This window comes from Megalops cyprinoides, chromosome 15, assembly GCF_013368585.1.
Source record: "Megalops cyprinoides isolate fMegCyp1 chromosome 15, fMegCyp1.pri, whole genome shotgun sequence".
Lineage (NCBI taxonomy): Eukaryota > Metazoa > Chordata > Actinopteri > Elopiformes > Megalopidae > Megalops > Megalops cyprinoides.
In genome coordinates this window covers 19,020,890-19,030,655 of record NC_050597.1, presented here as the reverse complement: position 1 = coordinate 19,030,655, position 9,766 = coordinate 19,020,890, and the positions used below count along the sequence as shown (strand labels likewise).

Below are 9,766 nucleotides of genomic sequence, written 5' to 3'. Positions count from 1 at the left end.
GTCACCAATAATAACGCGCCTGCCGAACAGCTGAGAAATGACACAAGGACTAGCAGCTTGGGATATGTAGTTCGACTTTGCGTTTTTTTCCTCTATGTCGCCCAAAAATATCAAATTAATGCCCTAACTCGGGCAGACGGTCCTAACTGTAAGGCACTAAAGCTTACTTTGGAAGACGAGCAACATGAAGATACATATATGGCTTCAGAATACCTCGTATTGTGGTAGGTTATTTCTGATTATTTCAATATCCGCAATCGTAACCAAAGGTGCTTCGTGGCTAGTTTAAATTAATTCTATCATTAAATAGAGGCCTATTTTCCGTCATTAGCGTCGAATCTGTTGTCACAACAGTATCATGTAGATTAGCAGCCGGTAAATCGTAACAGCAAAGTGGCTGTGTTATGTCTGGAAGCATATTTTTTATTGACGAATGTTTTACTCAAAGATATTTTTACTATAAACGTTCCATCGATGATCTTTACGTACGTTACCTCTATTTCATGTACAAAATACTGTGTCAACTACGATTTATACATGTATGAATCTGTCATTTCGAATGTCATCTATAGACGCACAACAACATGTGAGTAATGTCACTTTGCCATCATCGTCTTATAAGAAATACAACACACAATGAAAAACAGTGTTTAGAATAAACTTTATTGTTATCCAAACTTACCACAGCATACTGGGAACTGCATCAATGTTGCTTTAAATGTTACTAAAAAAACTACAATTCCCTGAAGCCTCTTCTTCATCATCCATGCGCCGCAGTCAATCAGCTGTTAAAGCAACTGCTGACTCTACCTCAGCAAAGAGGTAGCTCATTTGTCATATCCGTACCCAGCCGAGGCAAACAGAAATAGCCTTATTTACAGAATCCCAAAAGGTGAACGAGAAAGGTAAATCCTATTTAATGTAAAACGGCGAAGAAACACGCTGTGCATGTGAATAACGTGTGCGTAATTTGGAAAACCATACAGTACTGGATAAGAAGTCAATACGAAAATATTTCTTTATCTGTGTGCGTTTTGCTTATAATCGTATTGTATTATACGAACACGGAACAGTTTATAACTCTGTATTTTGATCATAGTATGTATTTGTTGCGTGTAGGTCGGTAAACTGCCCCCTGTATTGATTACTTTGATGACCTTGAATCGGACTCTCTTAGGCAACGACGGAAAACAAGGATTAACTGTGGGGTGGACAGAATGCTTTGCAATGTTTTACATTGTTAACGGTCTCTCTAAAAATATAGCAAACATTTCGATCATCTGAGATGTGTTTTAACAGATTCGTAGATGTACGATTTGGGTTACACGGTTTGCTTCGTCTACGGTCGCAGTAACTTCGACGTAGTTTACGATGAATTGTTTCGATATTTTGTCATTAATTTAGTAATGCGTTTAAAACCTCATTGGTTACGTGTAAATGACCACAGATGGTAAGGTGCCCGGCATTACTAAGCGTTCGGTTAACCATTTGCTGCAGTGGCACACACGAGGTCTCATTTTAAACCCTGCAATTTGCCTTCTACAGAGAATATCGACCCACATCTAGTGCTGCGTTAACTAGAGATTCCAGGCTTAAAGACTATCAAAATCAAATAGACTTTTATACATTTTCCATTATAATGCAGCACATGCATAGATTAATTGTGCTAGTATGTTTCACGTGAGTATGGGGGTCATATTGAAACCACAGCAACAAGAAATTGCATCCTGGCTGGAATGTGTGATGAATACCCATGTCGGCAAAGTATGAAAAGAATACTCAAATGTAACATGTATGTTGGATGAACAGGGTTTGACTACAGGTGGAAAGTATGACGTAACGAACTCAAAAATCAATGAATGGTTTATTCAGTGTCACAGAAATGTTTTACTTTGTACAAGCAAGGAGGTCTCCTTGTTGTAAGCCCTTGGTGTAACCCACGTATTAAATATATCCTTCGTGCACGGCCTTCGGAGGTCCGTATGTAGGCTATGTTAAACAAAGTGGAAAAACCAGTAGGCGATGAACAACAAAGCAGACAGTCGGAGTTACGGAATACGTGTGGCTTTATGCGCAGCTCAGTCAGTGCAAATACTGCAAAATTTAATATTATTTGAGGCAAAAATCGATACATTTTGAAAAGTTAGTCAACTTTTAGGGCGGGTTTGAAATGACGTAGGCAATCACTCAAATTCCTGATCGTGTTCCATTCCGTCCAAGCATGTCACCTAGTTTAAATGAATGCAGTTCTTCTTGTTTGTTTACCAATGAGTAATTATTGCCCCAATTAACACCAGAATGTTATTTTCTCATTAGCCTCCAACCTAATTGTAAAGCCATTTGTAATCAATGAATGTGGGAGTTTTGACATGTTGGGCAAATTGAGAATATAGCGTATGTAAGTAGCCTACGTGGATGCGGATGAAAAATTGGCTCTGTATGTGCATAGCTGTATTACGGAAATTCTTCTAACCTGTCCCTTTAACTTCACTGAGAATAGAGGATGGCGTGTCTCTCTAACCTTGCTGAAGGACGCAGCTGTATTTATTGACGTATGCAAATTAATTTAGGGGTGGTCCAAGAAAAAACAGGAACAAGAATCAGTTTCACATTGCAGTCTGGAGTTCCGGTGAAAAAGGAAAAAGAGACGTGGCGATTATTGGTGAATATCTGTCCTCCAAGCATATCACCAGTTTGTATCAGAGGGGAACGGAGGCGCTTGAAAGGGTGAAGCCGTTGAACATTTTCTTTAATGGAAATACGGTTAATGTGATCATACCGGCAGTCGTAGAATTTCTGCTAAATGGGTGATTACGGATTCACCCTGCAATCGGCTAGCCCAAGCGACACTAGCGGTAGCAATAATAACCACCCCCTCCCAGCGTTCTGTTTGGCCAAATACCATAACAGCCCGGCGAGTGTGGTTTATGATATCCTCAATAATAACTCGTCTCTGTTTTTCCCCGTTGCAGCTGAGCAAACCATGCAGGATGACTTACTGATGGACAAAAGCAAAGCCCAGCCTCCACAACAGCAAGATCCAACGAACGTAGATCCCCCTTCCACCCCGACCCCTTCATCGGAAACCCCAGCATCGGAGGAAAACCCGACGAGCGTGATCAGTCAAGCAGCCCCGGCGCAGAACAGCAAAGAGAAGGTCCCGATGGAGTCACCGATCCTCCCGGGTTTGAGTTTTCATCAGCCGCAGGAGCCCGGCGGCACGTCCTTGTCCCCTTCCTTCGGGAGCACTTGGTCTACCGGGACCACGAACACCGTGGACGATAGTTTTTTTCAAGGGATACCTTCGGTTAATGGGACTATGCTTTTTCAGAATTTCCCCCACCACGTAAACCCGGTGTTCGGCGGAAATTTTTCTCCCCAAATCGGCTTGGCACAGTCTCAGCACCAACAGCAGCAAGCCCAGCAGCAGCCGCCGCCGCAGCAAAGGAGGTCGCCTGTTAGTCCCAACCAAGCCCCTTTCCCTCAGAGAAACGCGTACAGCCACCAGACCGTCATGAACAGCAAGGCTTCTTCGTCCTCTGCCGCCTCGTCCGCTTGGAACAATCACCACAACGCCGCTTGGAGCACAGCCTCCAATCCCTGGAGCGGGCTCCAGGCAGGCAGGGACCCGCGGAGAGCTGTGGGCGTCGGGGTTGGAGTGGGGGTCGGTGTCGGGGTGCCATCGCCTCTCAACCCCATCTCTCCGATGAAAAAGCCCTATTCCAGCAACGTCATCGCCCCTCCGAAATTCCCCCGAGCTGGTCCCCTCACCCAAAAATCCTGGATGGAGGACAACGCCTTTAGAACGGACAACAGCAACAATATGCTGCCTTTTCAGGTAACCTTGAAATGTGCGGGTTTCATCCTGACCTTATGCACTTAGTATGCGATTCACCCCACCACAGCAATAGGTGCCGTGATAATTCATGATCTGTAATGAGTGTACATGTTTATTATACTATGTGGATGATAAATACTTTGGCCACGTATAGCTGCAGTAAAGCTCAAACGTTATGTTTTCCGACAATGATGTTGCAAATATAGCTACCTAGCTAGCTAGCCGGCCAGCTATCTGTTTGACGAGCTTGCTTGCGTATAAATAGGCAATATATACCTTATACGCTAATAGCTGTGACAGTCGAGGGTAATCATGTCCAGTCCTATGATCGTATTACTGTACATTGATTTTAATTTGTTTTTGCTCGTATTCGCAATAATGTTTCCTAAACCTTCGGCAGAGTAAATGATCTGCCCACCTCGCCTTGTTTTCATGCGTATCTCTCTTTAGATGGGTTTTTCGAGCTTTGTCGGAACAACGATGTATTACATTTATTTTAATTTACATTAATATAGGGGAAGAAGCACTTTGAGTTTTATTAATCTTATATCCGTCTTCATTGATAGTGCCGAATTTCAGTAGTGTAGGACGTGACCTTCAGAGCCATATTTCAATGGAGTCTTCGAGTTACTGCATAGGTTGATATTGTAGAAGTGTCATCAGTTTGTTCTTTTGAGCACAATGTGAAATACTGTTAGCAATTATAGTTGTTCATCTGGGCAGGTGGAATTAGATGAATGCACATTATGCTCACATTTATAGGTCCAGCCAGTTTAACACGGACATCAAATTATTTTCCATTTACTTGGGATTATGAAGTAAACTAGCCTATTACTAGGTTATACGACGTTGAAAATAAGACATTTGGAATGGTCATTACTGATAACCATATGTAGGGAGCTAAATGTGAATATTTAATGAGATCATTTTAATCTTTACATTCAGTTGCATACAGTACGTTGTTATTGATTTCAAGTGGCCTTGTAAATGTGGCGTTATACCTTTTGTCATAAAATGGAAGTATTCTGAGGTTGATTTTGTAAGTTGCATATGCCGCATGACGCGAAAGGGTTAACTTTCCGGCCCATTATTTTGCCAGCTCACACTGGGGTGTTTAAAGGGCACGCTGCTTGTATGTGATTGGCTGTCGCCGCGCGAGGGGACGGGACCACTGCTCCACTCTTGAAGGTTCCAGGACTTTGGCGTGTTGCCGACTGTCATGACACGAAAGTTAGCTGAATGAGTACTGAAACTCTGAATATGTCAGTTTCATCGCACTTTGGTCTCAAAATTGACTCGGTTCTTTTGAATACAGTCACGCTGCCGTCGTCTACTTACGTCTGTTAAATTATCCAACCACAGCCTTTGATTTCAATAATAATTTGTAGCTATACTTCAAGTCATCCACTTGACTACCCTATGTGGATGTGAAGAGTCACGTTGCAGTTCCTGGTGAAGTCGAGTACTGTGTTATGTGAATTTAAGGAAGTAACCTTTATTAAAATCGTTTCTGTACCAAATTGCACTGAACAGAACTTTGATTGTATCTTTGTTTAAATGTGCTGTGATATTGTTTCTAGCTTGGAGTTAACTAATACAATGACGACTGTATGCTTTAAAAGCTATGTCGAGTGTCCTTAGCATTCTACTCATTTAGCCTTATGACATACATGAGTATTATCTCAGTATTCTTTTGCAGAGAGAAATGGGAGAAACACATTCACCGCATCATAGCAGGGATTGCATTTTCTAAGATAAGAGACTGCCATTTAGTCTATTCTAGCAGGGGTTAATGCATTGGTAATCCCAGTCTAATGACCCCCAAATTCCCTTTTTTTCCCGACAGAAACGCAGAACACTATGCACCTGTTACACGGTGGATTCTGAGTATATCTTTCCTCTCTGCCTCTCCCTTTCTCTCACCCAAGACATATAATAAGATGGATGCCACCTCATTGCAGATTAAAATAATGAAAATAGCTGGTTTAAATATTTTAATAAAGGCTTAGGCCGACAAATCCCAAGATCATCCCCCTCCACCTCCCACGTTACCCAAACATCAGGTATTCATTCCTCCACCTGGACAAATTGGGTGTTGCCATGACTTGTGTAAATGGGAGGAGCCTGATTGATCTCGGGTCTACAGAATTGCTCAAGTGAAAATCGAGACTCCCTAGCTTTGCTCAATCAACACACTGTCCGAGTTAAATGAGAGTGTAGCAGTAATACAGAAAACAGGCTGCAGTTACAAAACATTGAAACGGGTCACGGCGAAAAAGCACAGTCCTCACGCCTGTGTACTGGCTGCCAGTAATAATTCATATACGGAGGCCAGTAGCTCATCTTAAGCACCGTACCGGCCAAATTAAGCATCGTCTTTGTCACTGCGGATCATCATGGGAAAAAAAAAGCTGAGTTTAAAATATCTCATTCTGCCCCACCTCTGCTGCGTGTGCTCATTACCACACCAGGCTTCTGCAAGACATGAGAGCCTGACAATGACACCTTGCCTCTGAAAGGGCGCAGCTCAGTCAAGCACATCTCAGTCCAATTTTAGTAATGATAAAGTGCTTTTGTCTGGTACTGAGTCGACTGTGCCATGATGTTGCAGGCAGTGTTCGACATTTACCCAAGGTCTTCTCACGCAGTTTGTTAAATAAGGCCTTTATTTAACACACTCGTAAGCAGCAGCAGACTACTTTGCTGTCCCAGGATGTGATTTGAAATGCGGTCATAAAGTGCTAAGGGGAATGACATATCACATGCTATGCTAGCCGTTGTTTGGATAAGCCTTTTAGCTAACTTTCAGCAAAAAGCTCAGGACATTTTATGAATGTCACACAATGGCTTTTATCAAATAGAATGTCAGTCCAGAACATTTTCATCATATGCAGATATTAGTTTCAAAAGGGGAAAAAATAGCAGGTCTTATCTAGGAATGCTCACTTAGTCCTTTGTTTGTCTCAGTCTGAGACATTAAAACTGATGTCTTAAATGAAGTACAATTTTAAATGTGTGTGTTCTCAGTCTTACACATAGTAATTAGTCAGTATGTCATAAGAATTCTTTAATTCAAGTTTTTTTTTGTCCTCAAACAAACTCTTTAACAAATAAAAAAGGATTTGCATTCCCAAACATTTTATTGGACTCAAACAAGCAAATTAATATAATAGGAAATTTCACACATGAGAAGAGCAATTAATCAGAGTTTGCTCCAAAGTTAATTAAGTTGCTGTTCTCTGAAAAGGCCTGCCATTGCCATGGGCCAGACTTTCAGTTCTCAAATTAAAGGGCATCAAAGACCCAAGTTATCCAGTGGTAGGGATATTGTTGCCTAATTTATACTGTCTGAATGATTACACCATACACCTACTGCTGGACCGCAATGGCACCTGTTTCAGTTCAATATGTGCAGAAAGTGCTGAGGGTTTGGCATAGGGAGTTATGTTGTCATAGTATCTTGAATACTTGAATACATTCCTCTATGATGCAGGCTTTATTCAGGAAACAATTTAGAAATGATTTTTACTAAAGCTTGGCATGCAGACATGTGCCAGTGCGCGTGCACACACACACACACGCACACAGTAAACACACACAGACAGAATTATCTGGAATGTTGTATTCTGTCAGCTTCTCATTTTCCAGGCAGGGTCTTCCATCAAAAGTATCAGGAGGCTTACATTTTCCACAGTGGAAAAATGCTCTCCGAAATTGGGGATTCTTTCCACAAATCAATGCTAGAACCATTCATTTATGATGACATAATGGGATTTCACAGGAAAGGTTAGCCTTGTTGAACCAAACAGCCCATCAGCGTGTGTTTGACCCCAGTTGGTGGCTGTGGATGGTGAAATTTCAGACTGGTTGACATTGTATATTGTAGAGATGAGAGCTTCTCTCTCTCTCTCTCTCTCTCTCTCTCTCTCTCTCTCTCTCTCTCTCTCTCTCTCTCTCTCTCTCTCTCTCTCTCTCTCTCTCTGTAAGAGGCAGTCATCTTGGAGACACAAGGTCAAACGGGCCGCATGGAGCTGCACAAGGCTTGATCTGCTTACTGAGGTGAAACGAAGGGAAGGCGAGAGAAATGGAGATGCCATATCGTGGTTACAGCTCTCGCAGAACGATTTTGCCGCTTGTTGATCGATGGCCTGGTTTTTTTGTATAACAGCCTATTCAGTTAATTGCAGTGTTCATGTTTCCCCTCAAACCAACCTTTTATTTATAGCAGTGTATTCTCCATACTATCTATACTATACTAGCTGATTTAAACACAGTTGAGGATTTTGTGTTATTGTTCAGACATGCACACATGACAGGCTGTTTCTCTGTACCAGCCAAAGGGACGGAATGTTTGGAACTCCAGTTTTGGCACTCCTACACGTGTGAACCGTTTCTAATCCAAGATGCAGCAGTCAGGTGCTCCCTGTGAAAGGCCCCTTGGTTTTATAGTTGTGATAACAAGCAAGTGTTCTTCGCTTGTTATCTCGCCCTCACATCCGAGTTAGCATTTCAGCTGTGGACGGGCAAGTCGTGCCCATCAAATTAAGCTTTGTCATGTAAATATAATTATGTAAATTATCAGTTAAGATGGCTCCCAGCTACTGATTTGTGGCCACTCCCATATGCAAACACTTGCACATTTTGTTTTTGTCACAGAAAATACGTGGTCTTTGAGAGGTCTGGCCTCTTCCCAAAGATTACTTTTAGAGTGAATAGATTACGATTAGGGGGTTTTAGCCTTCAAATTGGGACTGCAAGACCTGCTTAGAATGGGAGCGGCAATTGCAAATGACCTTCTGTGTCTTGTTTTCCCCTTGGAATTATAGTCAACATCTTCATTCATCACTATTAGGCTGTGGCACTGTGGAATTATTGACAGCTTTCATGATTTGCATTAAGCTTTGAAGCTTGTGATCACTAGTTGGGGGAAATACAGTTGGCCAATTTTTTTGTTTGGCCATGTAATATTTTCCCATTAAATTAGAAACATGCTGGAAAAACGGTTAATAATAGGAAAATCATAAACCCTAGAGAAATTATCGGAAGTGCGCTAAATTCTGTTCCTGCGGTTTGATGATTTAATTGACAAAATATTTTTCCCATCTTCGCAGCACTCAAACACATTTACTGTAGAAAAGTTTATGATTGGCAGCTCTACTGGCTTCCATTGAAAGTCCAGGCGCTTTGTTTAAGAAAGGAACAAAAAAAGCCTGCTTCGTAACCTGTAAACGATTAGCTTTTTCTGCAGAACAGATGTATGGTCATCTGTAATGGAGGCTATTCTAAAAGTAAAAGTAAAAGTTCACTTCTTTTAAGTGGAGTCTGTTTTAAATATCCTGCGTCGTAATATTTGTATTATGGATTCGTTTTTATCAGGTTGGAGTTGTAATTTTATGGGCTTTATTACAAATAAAGTAATAAAGTAGTGTCTTCTGTACTTCAGCTGTGGTGGAAGGATTCCTCACCAACACTAGTTCATTGTCAAACCTCATAATCTCATTCTTGTCAAACCTCGTAATCTTAGACAGGATCATATACATACAAACATACATCACATGCAGACAGTGGCCTCCATATTTAATGTTAAATTGTTTGATACTTAGGTATATGAATAGTTTTGATTTTTTAAGTATTCTTTGGAAAACACTTTGTGTGGAGTTATTAAAAATAAGCCTGTTAATGAATCTCAAATCAATGTGCTTCAAATTTAACTGGGGTGATGATGGTCGGCACCATGTGAGTATGTATATGCATACATGTTTGTACTCTAAAAGCTGTCTCTCCTCTGGGCCTTTGGTCGTTCTGGGAAGCGTCCCATCCAGCGCTCAGCACGGTGCCAGTGTGAGGAGGTGAGCACAGGCCCGAATCGGCCAAACCCAGAGCTCAGCGTTTTAAATGTTCAGCGTTTGTACAAAGTGGGCAGATTTT

At 41.6% G+C, this 9,766-nt stretch overlaps 1 protein-coding gene across 5 annotated transcripts in view; it reads left to right on the top strand.

Annotated features, from left to right (window-relative positions):
• Positions 1-105: 105 nt before the first annotated feature.
• cpeb3 (cytoplasmic polyadenylation element binding protein 3) overlaps positions 106-9,766 on the top strand; it is a 42,371-nt gene continuing 32,710 nt past the window's right edge. For 2 of the 5 annotated variants that reach the window (XM_036546267.1, XM_036546266.1), the window contains exons 1-2: positions 106-224; positions 2,973-3,838. In XM_036546267.1, coding sequence (XP_036402160.1) covers positions 185-224; positions 2,973-3,838 — 906 coding nt within the window. In that variant the 5' untranslated portion in view covers positions 106-184. Of the gene's footprint in view, positions 225-774; positions 906-2,327; positions 2,728-2,972; positions 3,839-9,766 lie in introns of those variants that run through there. The other 3 variants (XM_036546268.1, XM_036546269.1, XM_036546270.1) reach the window with 3 other exon arrangements.